The sequence below is a fragment of the Halichoerus grypus genome, chromosome 5 (assembly GCF_964656455.1).
Source record: "Halichoerus grypus chromosome 5, mHalGry1.hap1.1, whole genome shotgun sequence".
In the NCBI taxonomy this organism is placed as follows: Eukaryota; Metazoa; Chordata; class Mammalia; order Carnivora; family Phocidae; genus Halichoerus; species Halichoerus grypus.
Genome location: NC_135716.1, coordinates 41,900,147 through 41,926,570, shown reverse-complemented (window position 1 = coordinate 41,926,570; position 26,424 = coordinate 41,900,147). Strand labels below are relative to the sequence as shown.

General features: G+C 40.7%; 1 protein-coding gene across 6 annotated transcripts in view; it reads right to left on the bottom strand.

Annotated features, from left to right (window-relative positions):
- The window catches only part of LOC118518598 (uncharacterized), a 284,505-nt gene that overhangs the window by 170,742 nt on the left and 87,339 nt on the right, over positions 1 to 26,424 (bottom strand). For 3 of the 6 annotated variants that reach the window (XM_078072231.1, XM_078072235.1, XM_078072230.1), the window contains one exon: positions 23,685 to 23,886. Coding sequence is in view for 1 of the 6 variants with exons in the window: in XM_078072234.1 (XP_077928360.1) it covers positions 20,954 to 20,978 (25 nt within the window). In the remaining 5 variants the exon portion in view is untranslated. Of the gene's footprint in view, positions 1 to 20,796; positions 20,979 to 23,684; positions 23,887 to 26,424 lie in introns of those variants that run through there. The other 3 variants (XR_013447795.1, XR_013447794.1, XM_078072234.1) reach the window with 2 other exon arrangements.

Below are 26,424 nucleotides of genomic sequence, written 5' to 3'. Positions count from 1 at the left end.
ACCAAATGGGAAAGGGTAGTTTTGCTTTCTGTGGCCTTCTCTTCATCAGATGGAATAAAAAGGAAAGAATTAATATGGAGGGAATGTGAAGAAAACAGGAAGCAATTATATCTAACAGCCCTCCAGTGCATGTGTAGCCAAATGTATATCCTTCGAGAAATGCACTCGCTGGTTCTCAGATCAGGCCAGACAACTGGCTCCATGCCAGAAAAGAGACAGCAAATGCTCAAATGCGACGGAAGGTTCAGGAAGATTATTCACTGGGGTCTACCCTGTTCATCCCCGTAGACCTAGGCAGGCATGGCTCTCAACCCTCAACCCTTTCTTTGGCTCTTACTAAGATCTGGATTTCTCAAGGGAGAAGCTGCTAGGCATGTGTGAAATTTGTTTTCCTTCACAAAAGTGTCACGGCTCCTCTCCAGAGAGTGTATTACTTCTGCAGCATCTGCCTTCGAGCTCTGCTCAGCCCTCCTTGCTGCCGAGGCGTCAGCTTGGAGGCTTCCTCTGACACACAAAATCCCCTGCACCAAACATACCCTCCGTGGATGCGAGTGCTTCTTGGAAAAAGCACCTCCGCCTGGCAGATGGAGACACATGTCCTGAGATGAATGAGCTATGTAGGCCAGAGCTGCCGTTAAGACTCCCAAAACTATAATGCCAGTGCCTGCCTCAGTTGTTAATGTCTGAAACTATGTGGGAATGTGTGTGGCTGAGGCCCAGAAGGAATAAAAATCAATATACCTTCTTGTTACGTTTCTTGGGATGGCAGTCAGGGAAGTGAAGAATGTGCAGTGTGGATCTAGGTCTATGTTTGCACATTCTTACAGATGCAAGATATTAAGGACAGCGTCATTAAATAAAAGAAATACGTATGCGGGCAATTTTGAGGAATAAGGCTGGAGAACTTTCTCAGCATTTGGCAAGCAAATGAAAGTACTGTTTATATTCAGCCAAACTGCGGCATCCAGACTGACTGACCAGTGCGGTGCTGGCCCCAGAGGCATCCAGGTGAACCGGTAGCCTACAGACTGGCAGCAAAGACATCTAAGAAAACATGCAGATAGAGTAAAAAACAGAGTACTGTGGCATTAGGGGGGCTACACTGCCTATAAGAGATCTTTCTGGAAAAGTGATGTCATCTAAATAATTTTAAACTTCCTGTGAGAGCTGATTTTTGAAGTTTTGGTATGGATGGATGAGGGGGTGGATGCACAGAAGGATGGATGGATGGATGGATGGATGGATTTTATGTCTTCGACAGAAGAGAATTTTAACAGCTTTCTGATACCAAAAGAAATTCAACCAGAGTCCATACAATTCCCAAGGGGAAAGGGTTCAGTCTCCATCTAGTCAAAGTCAAAAATGTACAGCAACCCTTCTCCCCATACCTATTCAACACTACCCCCCAATACCCCCCTCCACTGTTGGCAGGCAGCAGTCTCTCCCATCCTTCTAAGATCTCTCGCTCTCTCCCCCACTCCCTCCCTTTTTGAGTCTCCCTCCTTCACCCTCTCTCTCTTTCTTTTTTTTCTCTCCCTCTCCCCACCCCCTCTTACTCACACACATACACACGATTACAATTAGTGACAGCCATAAAATAACTGGAGACACTGACCGTAAGCATGTCGCCAGAAAACCTACCCTTCCCAATGCTCCCCAGAAGCTGGGTGATTCCAAGTACCAACTCTCCATCTTCCTGTCTCAGATACAGGTCACAGCCTAATGGGGACACCCAGACACAAAGTGGGGGGGGGGGGTACTGCCACTGCCCGCAGGGAGCCCGCAATTAGGAAATGAGAAAATATGAGAACTTCCTTAGAAAACATTAGAACATCTTTTTCTATTCATTTCCAATCAAAAAATAAGAAATTGTTGCGCCAATATTTAGTATACAGGTAGAGCCCGGTGCACACATACATTAGTCTGTTTGCTAGCTCTCACATACGGCATGTGAGCATCCCACTTCAGCAGTTCATAATGGAGCCTTCCCTTGTTCTTTTACTTCTGTAGATTGCAGGATGTTGTAGTCTACCTGGTAGGCAATTTACCTAGGTAGATACAGGTGATGTTTTAACAATGAATAAAAAGTAAGTGCTTTTGAAAAAAAAATAAAAAGAGTGCTTAGGGGAGCATTTTGAAACTGGTTATTTGAAAATGTTTGCATAGTTAGATGGTTTCGATTGCCAAAGACATAATTTAAGTGTGTCTATAAATCACCTTCCTGGTGTCACTTCACCTCTCTCTGCCTGGCCCCTCTCCTGTCCAGCCCCTCCAAGGTGCATGGGCTCTGACCTCCATCAGGCAGACACAAGCTGACAGCACCCAGCCTCCTACCTGCTTGGGATGCTGCTTTCTTGCCTCCCACTCCAGGTTTTTCCTGTGGACATGGAGGACTGAAAGGCTACAGGACCCCGCTGAGTACCCCACCCAAGTGCAATCCAAAAGTGAACCTTTGAACTACGGAAGATGGGAGCTAGAGAATACATTTTCCCATTCCTTTCCCGTTCCCCAGAGGGACTGTCCTGGGAAGCAGTCATTACACAGCCTTTAGGAAGACCATCTCTCAGTATTGAACAATCAGTCATGCTCCATACAGGACAGTGGCCGACTCAGTAATAAATCCTGGACAGGCCTTCCCTCCCTGTGTCCCTCCTTCTTGCTCCCCGGGATTGTACGCTTCTAAATAAACCAGGTTCTGCTTTCCAGGAAAACCAGACAATGGCAGGATGGTCCCTGTACAGTCTCCCTAGGCTACATAAAAATAAATCTGTAGAAACAATATTATAACCAGTTTCAACATCCCCAAAATAATGTATTAATTGGTCTTAATCTCATTTGTTAAAATGTGAAAAGGCACTCTCTTCCAAGGAATTTGCAAGAGCAACTGATCAAATCAGAAACAATAGGAATTTTTCTGTACAATCTAAACAATTACAACTGAAAAAGCCTTTGTATAAAGGGTGGATGATTGATAAACACATATCATAATTAAGGGCAGCTAATGATGTACATCTTCCATAAAGACCCAAGAATTATTTGTGAGGCATCTTTTTCAGCTAAGAATTTAGAAACAAATCTTTGAATAGTTGAATCACAAAGTATTAAAAATAATGAAGCATATTCAATCCCATTTATGAAAGCAAAAAAATTTTGACCTGTTAATAAAACTTTAAAGTGAACTTTTAAATACTTTTTTAGCTTTTCACTTTTACTTTCTTTTTTATGGATGTTTCAAAATTCACACCCTATTATTACATTTACTTATACATATAATCTTAAATCAATAAATACACACATTTTGGGATTAATGCTCCAAATTATTTTATTAATGGGCTATGTGTTCAAAAAATGTTTGGAGACCATGACATGGTCTGCCTGGAATTGATTCCTAATTCTGCCCTGTTCTACATGTGCGACCTTGGGCAATTTCATCTTTCTGAATTTGCCATTTGCAAAATGGGAATGATAATAATATTCACCTTGTAAAACTGCCATAAGGACTACAGGTAAGAGGTTGAGAAATGCACCTGGCACCTAGCTAGTAACACACAAATGTTTGTTGTTACTATCAAAATGATACTAATACAAGAGCAACATGCTCTTTACCTGCCTGACAGAAAGATCACTCACCAACACAAAGCACTGTATACAAGGTGCTTTCAAAGGCTCAGATAGATGTCCCAGAAAATAAAGATCCCCCTAGGAAAGGTAAAGAGCCTTGAAGAGAAGAAAGTCTTCAGGTTTAAGGAGTTTGAGGGATCTGGTCCAAGCCATTTATTTTACAAATAAGAAAAGCGAAGATCAAGGAGTGGGTTCATTTTTCAAGGTCACATGGCGTATGGATGTTAGAGCCATATCCACCTTGATTCTGCAGACGTACAAAGCCCTCAGCCAACAGAGGAGGCTCTCGCTTTCCCGCAGTCAAGATTTCTCCAGCAGCACCTTTCCCTCTGAAGTCGGCCAATCGCAAGTCATGAGAAAAATGGCATTAGGGCCTCCTCACAACAGTTCAGGGATGACAGCTCTAAAGAATACCCTTGAGTGTTCAAATATGGTACCAGCTCGAGCCAGCTGCAATCCCAGCAGCCCATCTGTGATAGAATTGGAGGACATTTTCTTCCTAAGGCATTATGTAAAAGTGGGCTATGGTAAATTTGCAACCCCCACACTCCCTAGCCCCCTTTCTGCTTTTTTTTTTTCTCTTCCATAGCAGTTATCAATAACGAGCACGCACTGTACGTTACTCATTTACCTTGTTTACTGGCTGTCTGTTCTACTACAGCACAAGCTCCATGAGGGCAGGGATTTTTTCTGTTTTGTTCCCTGCTACGTCCCCAGCACAAATACTTGTTGAGTGAATGGATACGATCTTCTGAGTCATTCCTGCCACTTTGTTAACCCTTGGCTTCTACGAATATACAGAGTTATTGATTTCCTAAATTAAATTTTATGGGAGCCCACTAGATGCCTGATCACATAGAGTCGGTTCTTCTACTAATAAATATCTGATTTCAATGATTCAATTAAAATGTATCTCAGAACAACATGTGAGCTAACACCTACTGATCCTACCAATGCCAGCTAAAATATCATTTCCTAAAGAAAACTGTCTCTAGGGGCGCCTGGGTGGCTCAGTGGGTTAAGTGTCCGACTCTTGATTTCAGCTCAGGTCATGATCTCAAGGTTGTAAGATCGAGCCCTGTGCCAGGCTCCATGCTGGGCATGGAAATTGCTTAAGATTCTCTCTCGCCCTCTGCCCCTCTCGGCTCACGCTCTCTTAAAAAAAAAAAAAAAAAATTCTCTAACCCCCAAGACGAGGCACTTCCCATACTAATGACTTCCAATGCACACTGTAATTTTCTTCTTGTTCCACTTACCACAACTGTAATTAAATCACTATACATGTCATTTATTTGTTCAATTACTATCTTCCTTACTAAACTGTAAGTTCCATGAGGATAAGGACCATCTTGTTCATGCCTGTATTTCCAGGACCTAGCAGAACCTGACATATACTAGACGCTCAATAAGCACATGCCAAATGAATAAATAAGCAGAAACCTAATAAGTACTCTGGCTTGAAAGGTTCTGCAAAAAAGGATTTAACAGTTTGTGATATAAGCTGTAAATATGGTCCTTGAAGTCATTTAAGCAAACTCTAGAAAGCTGAGCAATTATTCCTTCAAATGAAGCCAGTTCCCAGCTTTTTCGTCTAAAGCTGATGATATACGGTTACTTCTAGGAAGATATTTTAAGTTATTTCTTTTATATTCCTCAAATCTTAATATTGCAGGCTTAATAAAAAAAACTTCGATCTCCCAGCAATTGTGCCTTTGACCCCAAGTGAATTGTACTGTCCAGGCTCCTGGTTCCCTTCCAAAATCTATATCTGGTTTTAAGATAAATTTTCCCAAATAAGCTATAAACATGATTTTGATGGTTAAAGAATATTTTCATTTTAGATGAATAAACCAGAGGTAATTCAGACATTTAAAATTCATGACCTATGTACCTATGCATACTTGCTTTCATTTCCAAGTTTCCATCACTGTTAGCTCTTAGAGTGAAAATAATATCCTTTTTCCTCTTGAGTATTTTTCCTGAATCCTAGGAGAATAAAATAGGAGCAAACTAGACCAAGCTTCTTTTATGTTAAAGAGATATATAGGAACAACTATCACCCCCTACCCACATACACACACGATTCTCTGCCAAGATTATATTGTGTTCATCTTGCAAATATCCTTCGAGTTTAAGAATTCACAGAAGATTTAACATCATGGCAGTGAGTACTTGGAGCTAGACTGTCTGGAAAGAAGGAATGATCTGTTTAGTCCCAGCAATTCACAAACTTACCTGAGAATTTCAGACATACAGAGACACCATAGAATAATGTACTTGCTATGAGTGAATAAAAAAATTCATGTTTCAATTTCATTTAACAACTATGTATTTACCTCACACCATATGCTATGTTTGAAAGACATAAGAATTTCATGGCAGGACAGAGGACTTTCTGCTGGGGTTGCAGTGGTTTGAATATGAACCACATGCTTTACATTTTAAGCAGAACTACTTTATTTTTTGACTGACAGCCATGTGGGAGGAGAAATGAGTTTTCTCACAAACAGGAAAAGTAGAAAAGAAAGAGAAGATCTGGAGAGGACAGTCTTCTTGTTGGCACTGTGTGGATAATCTAGTCCTTTCAACCCCAAAATCAGAGAGGCATGAAAGCTCAGCACATCCCAACTTACTGAAAGTAGAGTTTGAAATGTGATCTAAGAAATTGACTAACCACTTTCCACTTTGCTACACAATGAAACTACTCTGAGAGCTTTTTTCTTTCTTTCTTTTTCAAATTTTTATTGAAATTCTGATTAGTGAACATACAGTGCAATATTGGTTTCAGGAGTAGGATTCAGTGGTTCATCACTTACATACAACACCCAGTGCTCATCCCAAGAAGTGCCCTCCTTCATTACCATCCCCCGTCTAGCCCATCCCCCACCCACCTCCCTCCATCAACGCTCAACTTGTTCTCTATCATTAAGAGGCTCTTATGGCTTGCTTCCCTCTCTCTCTTTTTTCCCCCTCCCATATGTTCATCTGTTTTGTTTCTTAAATTCCACATATGAGTGAAATCATATGGTATTTGTCTGACTCACTTACTTTGCTTAGCATAGCACACTCTAGCTCCATCCATGTTGTTGCAAATGGCAAGATTTCATTCTTTTTGATGGCTGAATAATATCCCATTATATATATATATACCACTCCTCATTTATCCATTCATCAGTCAATGGACATTTGGGCTCTTTCCATAGTTTGGCCATTGTTGACAATGCTGCTATAAACATAGAGTGCATGCCCCTCTTTGAATTTGTATTTTTGTATCCTTTGGGTAAATATCTAGTAGTGTAATTGCTGGGTCATAGGGTAGTTCTATTTTTAACTTTTTGAGTGACCTCCATACTGTTTTCCAGAGTGACCGCACCAGCTTGCATTCCCACCAACAGTGTAAGAGGGTTCTCCTTTCTCCGCATCCTCGCCAACATCTGTCATTTCCTGACTGGTTAATTTTAGCCATTCTGACTGGTGTGAGGTGGTATACCTCATTGTGGTTTCGATTTGTATTTCTCTGATGATGAGTGATGTTGAGCCACTTTTCATGTGTCTGTTAGCCATTTGTGTATCTTCTTTGGAAGAATGTCTATTCATGTCTTCTGCCCATTTCTTAACTGGGTTATTTGTTTTTTGGGTGTTGAGTTTGATAAGTTCTTTATAGATTTTGGATTCTAACCCTTTATCAGATGTCATTTATAAAGGTATGATGTTAGTTAGAATGAAGTACACTATATAGGTGCACAGAAATACTTTGGCATGCCAGTGTTAGGAATTTGATAGTTGTTTTAATGCATAATAGCATGACAGTCTACCCTTTCTAACTGTTCTTTCTAGTTTTCCAGCTTTTTGTTTTAGGACTTCTCTGATACTTACCCTTGTCTTATTTCCTTAAGCATTTTATTACTCCCCAAGTAGGTACCCATATTCCTTGTTCCTTCTGTGTAAGACTTAGGCAACTTGGGACCACAATATCAATGGCCCTACATCCAGAAGCCCAAATGTGGTCTCTGAGAGGTTGTGAACAACCTCCTGAGGAAATCAAACATACTAAGGACCATCCTTGTGGTTAAGGTGATCAAAGAGAAAGTAGTAGATTTTCAAGGTGCTCCCAAATTTGTCCAACACCAAGAAACCAGGTTCAGCACAGGTCAGTGAAGTTTGACAGTTGGTAAATACAAGGAAAAGCGAAAATGAAAAATATAAATAAACAGCAGCAATGGTAGAATGTGTTACACATTAGAAATTGAATTTTGTTAAAAGAAAAGGGAATCTTAGGTAACTTGGTATCCAACACAGTTCTAAGAACTTGACAACCACTTAAGGATGTTCTGGCAGCTATAATAGGCAGAACCTTTGGAGAGATACTACACTAAAAAATCAGGACCAGAATTGAGGTTTCACTTTTAATTACCTAATGTGCAAAGACTCAACAGTTAAGCAAGGAAGATGTGGGTTATATTTGTTGTCATTGGTTGTATATAAGATAAATATACTTAAACAAATTGCATAAGCAAACCATTTGGATTTTACCCACCAGTCTTTATCAATTAAGCCCTTTGCTTCCAAGTCCAAAAATAAATAAATACATACATAAACTCACCAAGTCAGCAGTTCTCAAACTTTAGCAAACATTAGATTCTAATTCAGATAGATCAGATGATCTGATGGACACTAAAATTTGAGAACAACAGTTTGTTTTTTTTTTTCAAGTGGAAATACCTGTAACTAGCTGACCCCAATCAACAAGCTGGATAAATTCTGACACATAAGCATTAGTGAGGCAGAATGGTGTTGTTTTGGATTCTGCGAGGTTTCAAGTTACATAGATCTACTTCATGTACTCAAACATGAACAGTACAGGATTGGGCAGGTGCAATCAGGTGCATGTTATCTATTGCCACAGTAAGAATGTGTAACAAACCAAAAAACCTCAGTGGCATTTAACAATAAATGTTTATTGCTCACATGTCTGGAGTAGTTGGCTAGATGGCTAGATGCCTCTGCTTATCTTGGCTGGGCTCACTCATGTGTCAGTGCTGGCTGGCTGTGAGCTGATCTAGGATAACCTCAGCTGGTACACCCGGAACAAGTCAGCCGTGATCACATCTCTGACCCTATCCCTGTGCAGCTGGTCAAGCATGTTCTCACGGCGCCTGGGTGGCTCAGATATTGAGCGTCTGCCTTTGGCTCAGGTCATGGTCCCAGGGTCCTGGGATCGAGCGAGCCCCGCATTGGGCTCCCTGCTCCGTGGGAAGCCTGCTTCTCCCTCTCCCACTCCCCCTGCTTGTGTTTCTGCTCTCACTATCTCTCTCTCTGTCAAATAAATAAATAAATAAAATCTTTAAAAAAAAAAAAAAGCATGTTCTCATAACCAAGACATAGGGGCAAGAGCAAACAGGCCCAACCAAGCACAAGTGCACTTTTCAAGCTTTTGATTGCATCCTTTTACTAACTTCCCATTGGCCAAAACAAGTCACATGGCCCAGGCCAGCATCAAAATGGGTATACACTACAAAGTTACATAGCAAAAAATGCAGACATAGGGAGGGGATAAAGAACTGGAGCACATTGGTAACCTAACACATTAGATTACCCATCTTATTTTAGTACCATGCTAGTCACTGTAGGAGGTTCAAAATTCATATAGTGCCCTGCATTGTAAATGTCTTAAAGAAAACTTTTTTCAAAATGTGGTCCATGACCCATTAGTGGGCTACTCAATCAGTTCAGTGGATTGTGATCACCATTTTTTAATGGGATGGAGTGGAATGGAATGGCAGAAAAGAACAGCACAGAACAGAATAGAATGGAATCGAATCGAATCGAATCGAATCGAATCGAATCGAATTGAATCGAATAGAAAGTATCAGAGTCTATCATCCATAAGGTAAGTATTATTTCATAAAACTTTTGACTGGAGTGTGTATGCATACACACAAGCTAGGTCCAGTGAAAAATACATTTCTTGCTGTAGATTTCAGATAAAAATTTGAAGCCTCTATTTTAAAGCCATACCAATATAAAGTAAAATTCTGATTTTGCATGTCTTTCATCCTTCACCCCTACTGCCATCAGTAGGAACCAATGAATGATGGGCAAAAGAGTGAAACCTAGATCTTCACTAAGCAGCATCCAGTGAGCAAGGGGGAAATTTGTGGAGCAGTGAAAGTTTGATTAAATCAGTCTCAGAAGCTTACAGATTGCCATAATAGCATAAACTAACACATAAGAAAGAATTCTAGAACATTACTTAAGGTGAACATGTTATAATTAAGCGATATTTGAATGATAGAGTTTGAAAACAACATTAAGTTAAAATAACTCCCAAATACATACTTACAATCTGCCCAAAAAGTTAATTCTTTTTTGAGCTTGTACTTTGCACCAAGGACTTAACCACCACTCTGCAAAGTGGATATTATGGTTATCATTTACTAGCTTTGTAATTTGTAGCATATTATTTAATCTCCAAATTCCCATTTACCTATGTATAAAAATAGTAACCATAATACCCATTTCACAGAATTCCTGTCAAGTGGTAGGCACAAAGTAGGAGCTCAAAGAAAAATCAGTTTTCCCTTTACTTAACTTTGTAAGCTCCACAACACTGAGAAGGGTACCTAGCACATAGTAGGTACTCAGCTACTCAGCTTATAGGAAATGGATCGTACTCCCTAGATTACTAAGCGTATTTTGTTTGGTCTACCTGACCCTCTCTGTCAAGAAGGTCTCCTGTAAAGGCAGGAATTCTCAATAGAGAATTTATCTCCCCATCTTAAGATAGAAAGCAGTGTTTACTTAGCCACCTTGGAAAACTTCTTATCTCCTTTACCATGGATATTCTCTGAGATGATCTCCTTCCTTCTTGCCTCCTCCGAAAATGAGGCTTTACAACTTTTCTCAAGCTAGCGCTCTGCGGTTCTTTCCTGGCATCTGACATTAAACCTTAAGTAGACCATTTTCTGTATTCCATAGGTGGTTCTGAAGCAGTTCTTAATGAATAGAAGTCTTATTCCATGAACTCAACACTGTGTTACCCAAGACAAATTCTGACTCTTCTTGTGCATGTTTTCTGCCTTTGTGCAGAAATATATTTACAGAATTATTTGGTTCACTGACTTCTTTTGCAGAATGATAGCATAATTTGGAAATGTTAAGTTTCTTTACAAACTCAAATGAAAAAATTAGCACTAAAAAATAAAATACACCATGGTTGTTCAATAGAATCTATAGAGAAAAAAACATATGTTTAAAAGGTAAGAGGAAAAGTAAACCTCTTTACCTTTAAGTACTAATTTAACTAGTTAATATATCATTTTCCTTATATAGTGTGTATATCTCTTTGCAGTATCATAGTCTTCCAGCTTCCATTAAGAATATAACCATTCTCTTTAAAAACCATCTGATACTGATTCTATCTATTTCAAATAAATAACCACATATGTAAAGAGAAGTGTTTCCTTTGGATTTGTGGTTAATAATAACTCACATGCAGCTGGGTTCAAAATAAGGCAATCATTTTGTAAGACAGAATGTATTTCTAAGATTTTTAGGACTAAATGAATACTGGAAATGGGACCTTTTATCACACAATAAATGGTTCCACTCCTTAATAAGACAGACCAAGCATGTCTTAGATACATATATTACACCATCAAATTATGTTTCTATGTATGAGATACTTTGTCCCACTTCCTATTATTTGCATTGCACATATTTGTTTTACCCTTTAAAGGAAATAATATTACAAGAGACCTGAATACAAGGATCAAAATTATTTTTCCAAGTGGGATTCATGTAAGACCTGAGCTAGAAGACTGCTTTATTTTTTTAATTTTATTTTATTTTATTATGTTATGTTAGTCACCATACAATACATCATTAGTTTGTGATGTAGTGATCCATGATTCATTGTTTTCGTATAACACCCAGTGCTCCATGCAGTACGTGCCCTCCTTAATACCCATCACCGGGCTAACCCATCCCCCGACCCCCCTCCCCTCTAAAACCCTCAGTTTGTTTCTCGGAGTAGAAGACTGCTTTAACTCTAAGAAAAGCCATGCACTTGAAAAGGCCAGCGTTTAATCAAATTAATTTGCAATCACAATAATTTCAGATGAACCCTAACTTTGGCAAATATAACATTTATGGTTTTGAGCCCTTCTGAGTGACCCTAAAATTCCAAAACGTGTCATCATTTGTAACCTTGGGGATAGTTCATTTGAACTGCATGTAATGCAACATGGTCTTACCCAGAACAATAACGGGAGAGAAGGGTGAGCCATCAGATGGAAAGAAGAGCTCTGATGGGGCACAAGGGCACTGAGCTTGGCTTTGTTGTTTTCTTATCATTGAATGTGAACAGATCATTTAATGTGGAGTTATACTGTATTACATTTTATAAGGGAAATCATATTCCAGAGGAGTAGTAATGAGGTTATATCCTTTAAGAACATCAACAATCTAGTCTACTGTTCAATGGCAACCTGAGAATCTTCCCTTATATTTCTCATCAAGAGGCCTTATATTTGCAGAGTATTGACCCCAACATGGCACTTTAGCTGCACCTTCAATGGGCCAATCCAATACTCTATTAGATTGACAGAGTCCGGATAGTGCAGCACATGATCCTGCCAGTGAATTTCATGATGATGGGCCCACTCCTCCATTTCCTTCATTGTATGAATGCTAAGGATTAGGTAAGCCTCCAGACAGCAGTGCTGGCTGCACTTCTGTGGGCAAACTCATTTGGAATAGGTATTGATTCCTCTTAGAGCAAATCACTGGCACTTCCAGGACAAAAAGGGCCCAGTGTAGTCAACTTGTTACCAGTTAGCTAGTGGGTCTCAGCTACTTGTGAGGAAGGGCTCCGTGGTAGAGGCTCAGCCTTGAAATTTTCTGCTAGCAGGCTGGACACTCAGAGCTGGCATAGCGATGCCTGCCTTCATGAGGGGGACTCCCTGCTGTTAGGCCCATGTGTGGCTCTCACCTCTGCCTCTGTGGCCTCTTCATTCACATGCCCAGCGTGCAGTCCTGAAGGAGCTGATGACAAAGCGTGGCTGCTGTCAGCTGTCTGAGTTGTGTCATCCACTTGACTGTGGCTACTTCAATGATACATGCTTTCTGGGAAGCACTAATTAATACAAGATACAGAATTCTCCCTTCCTGCCAACCGCACATGTCCATTCACACTACCTCGACCCCAGACTTTATCTCTGATCTTCTCGTCTTTGTCCTTCTAGGCCACTAACCAAACTGGTCGGGCCACTCAGCATGGCCCAGGTGAATGGACTATTTCTTCGTGCTCATAAAGTGGATGACTAGGCACATTGCTCAGAGCTCTACTATGGAAAGGTTTTTCTCAACATTATCTTTCAAAGCTGCCCCTGCCTGTGGCTATAGTGCTTCTGCCATCCATTTTTGGCCTGGACCCACCTACCAAGCCAACCCATCCACAAACCAAGCTCAGATTTATCCTCCTTTAACTGGTTGTATGCATGCCCTCCCCATCTCAACCTCCTGCCAGCTCTGAGCTGAAAGACAGGGGCTGGTGCAGCCATTGTGTGTGACATGGGGGTCATGGCTACTCATGACCTCTGGTCCTCAATCTTAAACGTACCATGTCCCTCTTATGACAAACTGCTGCTGGGTCCACTCAACTTTATGACTTAATGTGTCCAACAGAACCCAACTCATAAGTTCTTGATGCATAGCCACTTAGGTTTGTTGATTTACGGCCCAGATGACAGAGCTTCTTATATCACAATCTGAACCTCTTGCAGAGCCCTTTCCTGTTCCAGGCCCTTCTCAAAACTGATAGCCTTTGAGTCACGTGATATATGGGCTGGAGCAGTATTCTTAGACGTAGAACGTGTTCCTCCAATACCTGAACAGGTCTTGTGCTGACTTCTTTGTGATAGTGGATGAAGGCTGAAGCAAGTTCTCTTGTATTTTGGAGATGTCCCAGCATGCCCCTCGAACCACTGGACTCCTGAAAACTACCGAAGTGACAAGTCCTAAAGCCTTTGTAGAATTTATCTCCCACCCTCTGGATTGAGCACCACTGCCTGCAGCATGCCACCCTCTCTGGCATACCCTGCCGATCCGCATGATGCCAACAATGTAATCAATTGATATTCTGCAGGGTACCCCAATGGTCTAGATATGTTCAGACTATATTCTGGCAGAGGGCAGGAGACTTAACATCATCCTGGACAAAACTATAAATGTATATGGTTTTCCCTCCTTGTGAAGGCAAATTATTTCTAACCTCTTACCTAAAGAGAAAGAAAAGAGCTCCGTTATCAAATTAATGGCTGCATATTGTATAACAAAGGCATGTTAACCTGCTCTAGCATACTAGATCCACCCTGCCACATTCTCTGTGATCAAAGTTACTATTTGATTGAGCTTCTGGAGTCTACAGTCATTCTCCAGGATCCATCCAGTTTTTGCAGGGGCTAGATTGGTAAATTAAATGGAGATATGATGGGGACCAGCACCCCCACATCTTTGAGATCCTTAAAAGTGATGCTCATCTTCACCATTCTCCCATAATGTTACATTATTTTTTTACTATCTTGGCTAGGGATGTGGGTAGGCAGTTTCAGAGTTATTTTTTAGAATTCTTATATTCACCTCATAGTTTAAGAAAACTAGAACTTTCTCTAGCTCAAATCCGTTCCCCTACTCATTAAACTTCACTTAAAAATTGTCACCAGCAGGGCGCCTGGGTGGCTCAGTCAGATAAGCGTCTGCCTTAAGCTCGGGTCATGATCTCAGGGTCCTGGGATCGAGCCCTGTGTCAGGCTCCCTGCTCAGCGGGGAGTCTGCTTCTCCCTCTCCCCTCCTCCCACTCATCTTCTCTCTCTCTTTCAAATAAATAAATAAAATCTTAAAAAAATTGTCACCAGCTATCAAACTGAGGGTCGCTGGAGGTGAGGGGGATGGAGGGATGGGGTGACTGGGTGATGGACATTAAGGAGGTCATGTGATGTAATGAGCCCTTGGTATCATATAAGACTGATGAATCACACACCTGTACCTCTGAAACCAATAATACATTAAATGTTAATTAACTGAATTAAAATAAAATATATATATAAATAGCTAAAAAAAAAAAAACCTGTCACCTGCTAGACCCTAAGACCTGACCTTTACTGCCCACCTGCTTGTGCTCTCCAACCTTTGCCCTGTATCTGTCTGTGAGCTCTTCTTTCCAGATTATCTCTTAACTCAGGTAAATGAATTAAGAGATAGGCTGAAGGACTATTAAAAGTGATAGTGACTACTTTGACAAGACCTCCCACCAGCCCAGTTTGAGTGTAACCCCCCACTTGCGCCTATGCAGATGGATCATGGAGTGACCTCTAGAATGATGGAAAACTACCTTTACCTCATTCTACTACTAAAATCTCCACCCAAGGAGAAGCACAAGCTTCATTTACATCACATACAATATACATATAGGCATGTTCCTTAAGGCACATGTGTAGCCTGATGCCTGCCTCTACATACAATGACAAGGCTTCCTTATCTAAATGTTCATTCTAACCCTAAATAAAAGGAACTCATTCAGCCTTGCTCAGGGAGTCACGGCTTTGGAAGTTACTTCCTGTGATCTCCTTATTTGCTGCGAATAAACTTCACTTTGTGCAACAACTCCACCTGGTATATCTGTGACTCACCAAGGAGCACACGCAGATTGGTTCGGCTACAAAATGACTATTTTGAACTGTGTAGCAGGGAGAGTTTTCCCACCACAGATCCTATTCTACATTGCAAGTGTTAATCCATGCAAAATTATTGACATAATCACCAACAGTATAATTTCTATAAAATAGACCAAGAGAATAGTCTGCTGTTAGTATTAAATAAAGGGGGGGAGGGGGAGGAGAAGCAGCCTTCTTTCATCTTTGCTTACCACCCAGCAATCTTCAGAATATCCTTTTAAAAAAAGTCTTTATTCTTCCACACTGCCTGTCTGGGTGTCTCAATATGATATCCTACAGAAAGAGCACAAATGCTTGAGAGAGAGCTTTTCTATTATGGATTATTACTATACTCTATTTCCTCTATTAGGGAAAATGGTTAAAAATAATTTGAGACTTGTGGCATTTATTACTCTATTGTCAGCCTTTGATTTTATAGACAGAAACCATTTATGGGCCAAGTTGCATAATCTTGATATTGATCCCTGGCTTTTAATAGTCCTTCAGAGCCTTTACTGTAATATCAAAAAAGGATCAAAATGGATGAGAAATGGGCTCTTGACAGAGCAGCTTACAGCCCTAAATGGTACAAATGTCCTAGTCCACCTCTTTAATTTTCACCCAACCATTTGATACATCCTTTGATAACCTGGATACATGACCTCCTGTCATAGCATCCTCCTTTATGCTGATGACATAGTCCTATTATCATTCTCAGAGTGGCCTCAAGGAGCCACTAAGCTTAGTGGGCAATTACAACTATGAGGAACAGCTCAATATCAATTAGACCAATACTAGGATTGCTGATTTTGGCAAACACTTTTTGCATTTTGTTAGCAAATATAGAGCAATTCCATAAAAAGATTAACTCATTTTCATTATTTAATGGAGCATTTTGCAACTAACTCACTCAAACAGGCTCACTGGAATGCAGTCCAACACAAAATTAAATATTCTATAAGTTCTACTAGCCTAGAGACAGACTACTTATAAGGTCAGTTTTCGAAAGTCTCCTGTCCTGACCCACTATCAAAATTGGAGCCTGGCACCAAAGCTAATCTGATAAGGATGCTGGTGATTGAACCACGCAGCAGATGATATCATTGCTCCACCAAGATACCCTGAGACCCTTCTGGATGCCCCTTCCCTAGCTTCTGTGTGCTTTGGCTCCCAATATCCAGCACTCATCTATGTTCTTGGAGGACAACCTCATGGTACTGGAGTGGCTTTGCTCTGCACGGGCAGAGAGCCAGAAGTGCCTGAGAGTTTTCCTCCCAGCTCCCAGCCCCACCACAAGGAGTCATTGTCAATCAATCTGAATATTGGGTGCAAGAGTACAAAAGCCCAACTCTTCTGCCTCAGGAGGAAAAATTTCTGAGGCATAAATTACATCACAGAGTTCTTTTGAGGATCAAACAACACTATCTATATTAGTCAGGGTTCTTTAAAGAAGCAGAACCAATAGGATGGAGGGATGGATGGATGGATGGATGGATAAAGATTTATTATGAGGAATTGGGTCACACAATTACTGAGGCTGAAAAGTCCCACAGTCTGCTATCTGCAAGCTGGAGACCGGGAAAGCCAGCAGTATCATTCAGTCCAAGTCTGAAGGCCCGAGAAATGGAGGAGCTGGTGGTGTAAATCCCAGTTTCGGGGCAGAGAGAATGAGATGGGTCCACACTCAGCCAGTGAGGCAGGAACAAAAAACCAAATTCCTCTCCTTCTGCCTTTTGTTCATCCAGACCCTCAGGTGATTGGGTGATGCCCAAGTTGCACCATCTTGGGGAGGGCAACCTACTTTACCAAGTTCACTGATTCAGATGCTAATCTCATCTGGAAACATCCTTACAGACACACGCAGAAATAATGTTTACTCTGGGCCCCCTGTGGCCGGTCATGTTGCCACATAAAATTAACCATCACGTTACCTCCAAAGAACTCTCCACGAGACCTTAGTCTTGCTTGACTTCCTCCCCCTTCCCTGCCCTGCTTCTCCTTCCCCTTTCTTCCAGGGACACTTCCTTAGTAAAGCACTTACATGCAAACCCTCATCTTAGGATCTGCTTGAGGAAAGCCTGACTTAAGACAAATGCTAAGATTTTTCTACTTAGAGTTAGGTTAGCCCTGAGAAGTGGCAGGCTGAGCTCACAAGTAAGGGTCACCTGGTCTTAGCTGTGGGGAGAAGGGGAAGAGAGAACTTGGGAACCCCGCTGAGCCTGATGTCTCTATCAAAAGTCAAAAGAAGTGAGTTGGCATTAGAGAGAAAAATTAACCTCACCTTCTGGATAGAAAGAATTCGTGCATTTCAATATCTTATTTGAAAAGGCTCCTGATCTCAAAATCAGCCCTGTAAAAAGCATTCCCGAAGGCTGAGCAGACAGATATATTCACATCTCTTCTGTCACAGGTTGGGCTCTCCAGGAAGCAGACTCTGAGATGGAGATTAGCACAGAGAAGGTTGATTAGGGGGTATTCCTGGGATCAGTTCCATAGAAAAGAAAGGAAGAAAATAAAAATAGAGGGAGAAGCTAGGCTGGACAGATTCTCAATGAAAGCTGCTGTCAACTCCAGGAAGCTCTGAACCTGGGTGGTCCTTCAGAGTCGTAGCAAATTGGGTGAGAAGGGTAAGCCTTGAGTAGATGAGTCATTGGATGAAGGCTCTCCCAGGGAAGAAGCCGACAGTGGGCAGCTGGATGAATAAGCCCTTCAGTCCTGAATGTGATCTCAGTAGCACACCCAGCATATCCTCTATGTACCCCCTCACAAAATCTTATTGACAAAACAAGCAAAATATAAAAACAAAAGTGAATTTGTAATGAATTTAGAATATCAGGAGAGGTGTCTCTAGCAAAACTGAACATGGAAGACTTCCTAGAAATTGATGGGAAATGATTGATAAAAATGCCCATAGAGCTAAGGAACCTGAAGTGATATTCAGGTGTCAGAAAAAAATCTCTCAAACAAATCCCAAAATATCTCAGTCAGAACCCAGAACAATCTCAACATCAGAAGTAGCAGAGGCTGAATGGGGATGCATACCCCAGGCATTGAGTTGGATAATTAATTGCAGAGTGAAGCAATTAAACCAGTCCCCACACTGTCATAGAACCCAGTTCCAGCCTTTGTTGTAAAAAAAAAAATCAAGAGGGTTCAGTATCAGAGAAATCAAGTCAGGAAAGTATCCCAGCACATGAATGGGGGCCAGCAGTAGGGGGAGCAGTAAATGATAACCTGAGCCAAATGCTGCCAGAGACGAAATAAGGACTAAAAATTTACCACCCCGCTGTACAGATAAGGACGGTTAAACAAAAAGTGATTCAAGAACTTGGCCAAGGTCACACAGCTTCTTTTTCGTTTTTTAACAACTTTGTTGAAGTCTATTTTACATATCATAAAATTCATCCATTTCATGTGTGCAATTAAATGATTTTTAGTAACTTAACAAGTGGTTGCAACCATTACCATAATTAAAGAACATTTTTATACCAATAAAATTCCTCATACATACATTAAATCTATCTTACCTCCAAACTCAAGCCACCACTAATCTTTCTTTCTCTAGAAAATGACCTTTTCTGGACATTTCATATAAATGGAATCATACAATATGTGGTCTCCTGTGCTTGGCTTCTTTCCCTTAGTGTGACGTTTCTGAGGCGCATCCATAGTCAGCTTGCATGTGTCAGTAGTTTGTTTTTATTGTTGAATAGTATTCAGTGGGGTTTCTATCAATTTTGTCTGTCCATTCACCAGTAAATGGACATGTAAGTTGTTCCCAGTTTCAGCTATTATGAATAATGCTATGAACATCCACGAGTCACACGGCTTCTAACTGGGATTACCAGAATACAAACTCAGTCTGAAGAAAGTACACATTCCATCCTTGTGCAGCTTATGGCGAAACAACTTGCTCTGACTTACTTCCACAAAGCTGTCTTCCTGGGTCTTAGTGACCAGGCGATGGGGATGAGGCCATGCTCAAACTCACCCCTGACAGAGCCACCCCACTCGGCCTCCGTAACAGGGTATGAATGAACTCCAGAGTGGTCCAACTTAGGTTTTCAGACTAAAATCACTGAAGGCAAGATGAATGGAACTGATGGAGGTCAAATCCATAGAATAAGACCTGGACCATGTGCCATGCTCAGTGGGCGGTTGTTGTTATGGTTAGTATCCATAAAATTACCGCTGACCTAATTCTGGTTTTTTTTTTAGATTAAAACAAATGTATTTAATTTCCCCCAGGCAAGAAAAATAGTTCTTATTTGTGAAATTATAAAACATAATAATTAACTATAAATTATAGTAAATTTGAAATCTATGCATTACCAATTTAACCTACTAGAGAAAAACTTAATAATAATAATATGTGGTTATAACTATAGACTGGTGAAAAATAAAACCGCTCAGCACGCTTCTGAAATGTGTTCTCCTCTTGGATCCCCTGTGTCTATATTGCTGGCATTTCCATCCATCCATCCACCAGGCTAGAAGTCTGAGAGGTTTCCTACACCTTCTCCATCTCTCTCATTCCCTCTGTCCACCCATCTGGCCAAGTTTTCTCTCCCTCCCCTCCTTCCATCCTTCCGTGGCACTGGCCATGACCGGCCCCCATCACATTTCTCCCAGACCGCTGCACAGGCTCCCAGCTCATTTGGCATTGGCTACATGATAGATTCTAAAAGATCCACCAGGAACTGGCCCCACCCACCTCTCCAGGCTCATCTCCCACAGCTCCTTGCCTTACACGTGATCTTTCAGAAACACCAAAGCCCTTGCAATTCCTCACACACTCCTTTTCACAAGTTATCCCTTCTGTCTCAAATCACAAATATACTTCAATCTGCTTTCAGGTCCATAATTTAACGTTACACTCAAGAACCACTATCTCCAAATACCTTAACTGAACTCCCAACGGTGGGTCGAATCCCTCTGCTGTTTCCTCAGTCTCCAGGCAGGCCTCCATCATTGCATTTACCACTTTGTAGTGCAATGACCTCTTTGTGGGAAGTTCCCGAGTAAAACAGTCTCAAGTTCACATCTGACTGTGTCACTTACTAGCTATGTGGTCTTGGGCAAGCCCCTGAGAGTCTCAAAGTCTTGGTTTCCTAATCTGAAAAATGGGGTCATAAAAAGATTAAATAAAATGATGCATATAAAGTGCTTAACACAATGCTTGGCAAATTGTAAACTCAAAATCAAAGTTGTCATTATTTCAAGTGTCTTCCCTTAGAAGACTTATTCCAGTTTACATACAGGGCATCTGTGCCTGACACAGAGAAGAAGCTCATCAAGTGCATAGTGAGTCAAGTGTCCATGAACATGGACAAGTTGATGGATGAATGACAGCACCAGCCGCCCTTTCATTGATTACAATGGAGATCCTAGTGGTGCCCACAGGGTTTAATGATTATTTACTTGTTTCTCAGGCACATCATACTCATCTCTCTGTACCTACCTGAGCCATCTTCATACCTCCCCGATGCCCAGGCTGTAGGTACCCTCGGCAGCCTCTCTAGACGCTGGGCAGGAGGGGCAGACTGTACTACTTCGCACAGCACTCAGCTACATTTGTGTAGTTTTCCGAAAGTAAGAAACTTCTCGAGGAAATCATCCTAGCGCTTTGTTTTTCTTTTCTTTCTGGAACAAAGAATAAGAGATAGAGATGACAGAGTTAGGGAGGGAGAAACCATCTCTATTCTCAGAGCTGGAAGGGACAAGTGCCTGTATATGGGAACATTCAGCCCCCAGCTGAGAAATAAAGAGAGAGAGGGCCATTAGGCCCAGAGTTGTCACCTGTGTCCCTCTCCTCTCTGCTTCTGCAGGGGAGGGAGCTCCGAGGGAGTCAAATGGCTCTCCTGGCCGCAGGGAGCGGCCCCTCCACAGCCACCCTGGCCCAGTTTTCCATAGTCACCATCGTCTTCTCCTGACCGTGGCTCTGCAGTGGGAGGGAAGGGCGCCCAAGCTGCATTCACATCACGTATTTATTCATTCGTTCCAAATGTAAAACAAAGTACACAATCCCAAGATTTTTCCTTCCAATCTACATTCTTAGCAAACATGTTTTTAAGAAGATAAAGTAAGTCCCGCTAGCTAACAAACTTACATCTTCCTTTACCAGTCGGCCACCTGGCCCATTTCACGCGAGGCATCAGCCTCCCTCTCCTCGCGTGATATCTTCAGGTTTCTGGGCGAGGTCTAAGTGTAATATAAAATATTGTCACTAAAAAACATATACACCGTAATACAAAAATGGACAGATGTTTCTTAAGTGAGTAATAAGTATCACTTTTCTCCAGTCTTCCTAACAGGCTGATTAAAACCAAACATACGACTGCACGTACACTAAACCCATTTCAGTAAAAGAATGTAACAGTCAAAAAATTTTAGAAGTCAAAAAAAGGACTTTTTTCCCTCTGTTTATTGTCCCTTTATTTAGGCAACATCTAAATTTTGCCTCCAAGTCACTTACTACCATAATAAAATTTCAAACTACTATAGAATACGTATCTATCTATCTATATATATATGATGAACAAATACATATGTTATATATACATATATGTTCATATATACACATATATGAACATACACATGTATCTATATATGTATATGTTTTCTGCATGCATATATATGCACATGTGTAATATTCCAGCAAAAATCAGTTCATTTCCCTTCATCTCTGTACTAGATAGGTAAACTGAAGGAAAAGGGGGAAACCAGGGAATTTTGGTCCTGCTTTGCATTCATACCCCACACTTGAAATGGGGCTTCAGAGAAGCACAGAATATAGGAGCCAGAGGTTCCTTCGGGATCAAAGGGCAAACTCCTTTCACCACTGAGGAAACCAGGGCCTAGAAAAGTAAAGTGACTTCCCAAAACCACACAGCCAGATGGCAGAAGAGCTGTGAAATGCATTCTTATACTGATAAGACAACTCCTGGGAGACATGGGCTTATGAAATACTGGGTAATGGCTTGAAGAGACACCAGTTAGACCCTCACCTGGAAGAAAGTTCCTTAAAACCATAAAGACAGAAAGTTCTGAACTCAATCATCCTTGGACCTGACCATGACATTGTAAGTAAGACCAGCAGTAATGCTAGCAGGGGTCAATAAGCAGGGTGTGTGTGCGGGGGGGTGTGGGGGGGTGGGCACAGCTGTGCAAATGCGGGACTGGGAATCCTGCCTTGTGAACGTGGTCATGAAGGGCATGCCTTGCCACACTTTTTCCTGTTCTCTTCTTACACCCTTCCTCTTGCTGCCATCTTTCTTCTTTCTTTTCCTATTATCCTACCATGTACCTACACTGCTTCCTCTACACCCCGTCTGCACATGGTCAGTCCCAGTCTGGTGACTTCCGTGACTCCAACAACTAAATCACATCAACAGTTCCGTGATATAATTCATGACACAGTCCCTAATGGTTAAAGGCAGCCCCTGCAGTCTCAAAGCAAGGTGGGGCAGGGCAGGGTCATTACATCATAGGATATGATATCGTTCAGTTAATCAGCAATAATTTTTGAGACTCCACTGTAATAGGGCGTCCTCATCAATCGTAGAAAACAGCAAGTGGCAGGGGGCCACCGCAGGCACCCGGCTCTCACTTGCTCCTAGGGCCGCATTCTGGAGCTCACTGAGAGCTCTGAGGGAATAGAGGGCAAGAGGAGAGCGGAGGGGAAGAGAGTATTCACTGCAGAGCTACCTTGCACAGAGGACCGAATGCGTGCTTTACAGGCGAACCCCAATGTCAATCTGAAGAAAGACTAGGAGTAAAACAGCACAAGAAATCCCTCCATCTCATAAAAGCACTGCTTATTATACATATGTAATTAACAAAATCATTTAAATGTATTTAAAGTTTAAAGAATTTCAGGTGCAAAACTTCAATCTTTTTTTCTCTTCTATTAGAGGAACTCTAAAAGTGGATTAAGCAGGTTCCAATTAAAAGGTTGGATTCTGTTGCTAGCCTACAGGTTTTCAGAGAGGAAAAAAAAAAGATGCCTCTCAAAACCAGTCACATCTAGGCATATATATTATTTGTCAAATCTGTACACTGTGAACATATACTCCTACATCAACATTCTGCATGCAATGTGTTTCACCTTAGTCCAGAAATTGTTGTGAGATCATTAAATCCTACTTACACTTTCTAGAAATGATAGCTAGATGATAAACATGGACAGACAGGTAGACAAATAGAGATCGACTGATCTTTGGTGTGAAGGGGAGGCAACGGGGCAGGTTTTTATTAAATGAAAGGTGAACTAAATGTTTTTATTTGAAAAAAAATAGATGTTAGCCATAAACTAAAACTCTTACATTCCTGATCTAAATTATACTTAACGTGCGCCTGGGTGGCTCAGTCGGTTAAGCATCTGACTCTTGATTTTGGCTCAGGTCATGATCTCAGGGTTGTGAGATTGAGTTCGGGCTCCCGTGCTCATTGGAGAGTCTGCTTGAGATTCTCTCTTTCCCTCTCCCTCTGCTCCTCCTGCCCTGGGCACAAGTGCAAGTGCTCTCGCTCTCTCTCAAATAAATAAATAAATCTTAAAAAAAATAATAAAAAATAAATTACACTTAAATTCAGTATCTTTGACATAAGAATTTGATAAGCAAAGGTATGGAAGTCATTGTTGTCTTAAAGTTCTATAATCCTAAGAAATAATTCTAAACAACTAAACTTTAAATAATGAATATTTCAATTTTCTACTTTATACTGAAGAGGTAGAATGGAAAGAAGGCTAACGTTCACTGAAAGCTACCCGATACTTTACAACAAATATTTATTTTATTTTAAAGATGTTCCTATTGGAATGAAAAGTATGATCATTTTGCAATATTTACACATCACTGTTTCAATTCTGGCAAACGTTGGGGTTAGAAACCAGTATTAGTGACTATAAAGATTGTGAAAAATAAAAATATATTTTGTTCACCAATCTAGTGCCCTTGATGTTGTTTTTAATCTCTCAAAACACCAGAATGTTTGAAGCTTTTGATCCACACTGTATCAAATTACAGGTAATACACCACAAATTAATTACACCAAAAACAAGGACTGAATTTTCTTGCAGGTGAGGAGGAAGAAATGGACTCCTTTTTTTTCTCTTTTTATTAAATAAAAAAAATAATAAAGGCCTATTAATATAAAGTGACACATTTCAATGTGAAAAATGCAGGCTGTGCAAAGCTTGAGCTTCTCACTGTACTAACAACAGACCCACATTACACAGATGGAGTTCCTTTCCTTATTCGCCTCATAAATGTTAAGAGTAGCACACACAGCTTTTTCACTGTAGATGAACACTTGGTAAACACTATAATTGAGACCTTTAACTTGTATGTTTCCCTAGGCTTGGTGTGACTGTTTGTAGCCTCAATGTGACAAGAGTAAAGCTTTTTCAATGAATACATATATCCCCGTAATTGTGGCACATTCTCAGTGGTTGTTCTCAGCACATGGTTAGTTGTTAGTTTTGTTTCTTTTTTTTTTTTCTTTTTTGTTTTAATTTCGAGAAAAACTAATGAGTTTCCAGAAGCAGTGTGAGTGCTTTGGGGCTGAATGTGATTTAAAACCAGCAGTAAAAGAAAAAGAAGACAGGGAAGGTAGCTGGTTAATTGACCTTTATTGTGCCTTCTGGTTCATTTAGAAATGGAAATTAAATTAACATGATAATTCAGTCCTACTGTGTTAAGGCTGCTATAAACCCATTAAATTTTATGGCCATTGATTTAGCATTTTTTTCTATTAACTGGGTTTAATTTTCAAAATTGTCATGCAGGTTCTGAAAAGTGGTTCATCCACTCTGATTCTTCTAAGTTACTAATGTGTAGCCTTTTCTTTAATGGTACTCACTTAATTATTCAAGCGCGGAGGGCCCAACTGCCCTCAAATGCCTGGATTAATTTTGAAACTAACCCCACTGAAAGTCTTTATATGAAGCAAGGAGAGTTCGGGGATGGGAAAAGACAGTGAAATTTCCTAGTGCATATACCAGATTTCTTAAAGACTGCATCCTAAAGCTAAACGTGACAAAAGGAAATATTCTGGATTTCCTTTTGTGAGATCAAAAGAGCCATAGGAAGATTTTGTGGAGCTGTTTCTCTTTTTACAGCTTCTCGATAATATGAAATCTTTTAAAATGTAACCACTGCTCGCCTGTCAGATTCCCAAACATCTTTTCAGCTACTCATTTGGAATCTAGACCAGTCAAAATTTCTATTTTTGAACTTCTAAAAAGTATCCATTTTTATTTGAAGCTGAAACTCTTTTCTCGATTCTGCCTTTACCTGATGTACATCTAAAAGTAAAGTTTTCAGTATACTATGAGCACAGTTTTGGTTACTAACTCAAATATGAAAGTTTTTATTTTGAAACTTATTGACACTTGAGGTCTCCGAGTTTCAGAAAGATTCTCTAACTTCTCTAACCTCATGGTATTCCTAAACAGTAGAAACATGATGATTTTACCTTTTTGATTTTTTTACTACTAAAGAAAAAGAAGGTAATTGATGGGCCCACAGACCCACACCTACAACTACTTGGCTGGTCAACAGTCCTGGACTTGCAACCCCAGTTTATAAATTCAAAGAAGTGATGAGTGACCACTCTTTCTTGACTAAATTGTCAACATTTTCTCATTATTTTTTAACGGTATGTTCGATTAAAGTAGCTGAATTTTTTAATGCTACATCAAGGCTGGTCTGTTCATATTAGAGGCTAAATGGCTGTTTTTATGTAGGCAGCATGCTTCCAATAGTTTTAGCAGTGGCAGTCATAATTAAAGACCCTCAGAGCATCTGAATATATTGCTATTAGAAAATAGCATACAGGGGCGCCTGGGTGGCTCAGTCGTTAAGCGTCTGCCTTCGGCTCAGGTCATGATCCCAGGGTCCTGGGATCGAGCCCCGCACCGGGCTCCCTGCTCTGCGAGGAGCCTGCTTCTCCCTCTCCCACTCCCCCTGCTTGTGTTCCCTCTCTCGCTGTGTCTCTGTCAAATAAATAAATAAAATCTTTAAAAAAAATAGCATACAAATACTTCACTCCCTTCTCAGCAAAGTATATCAGGTTCTTCATTATCCAG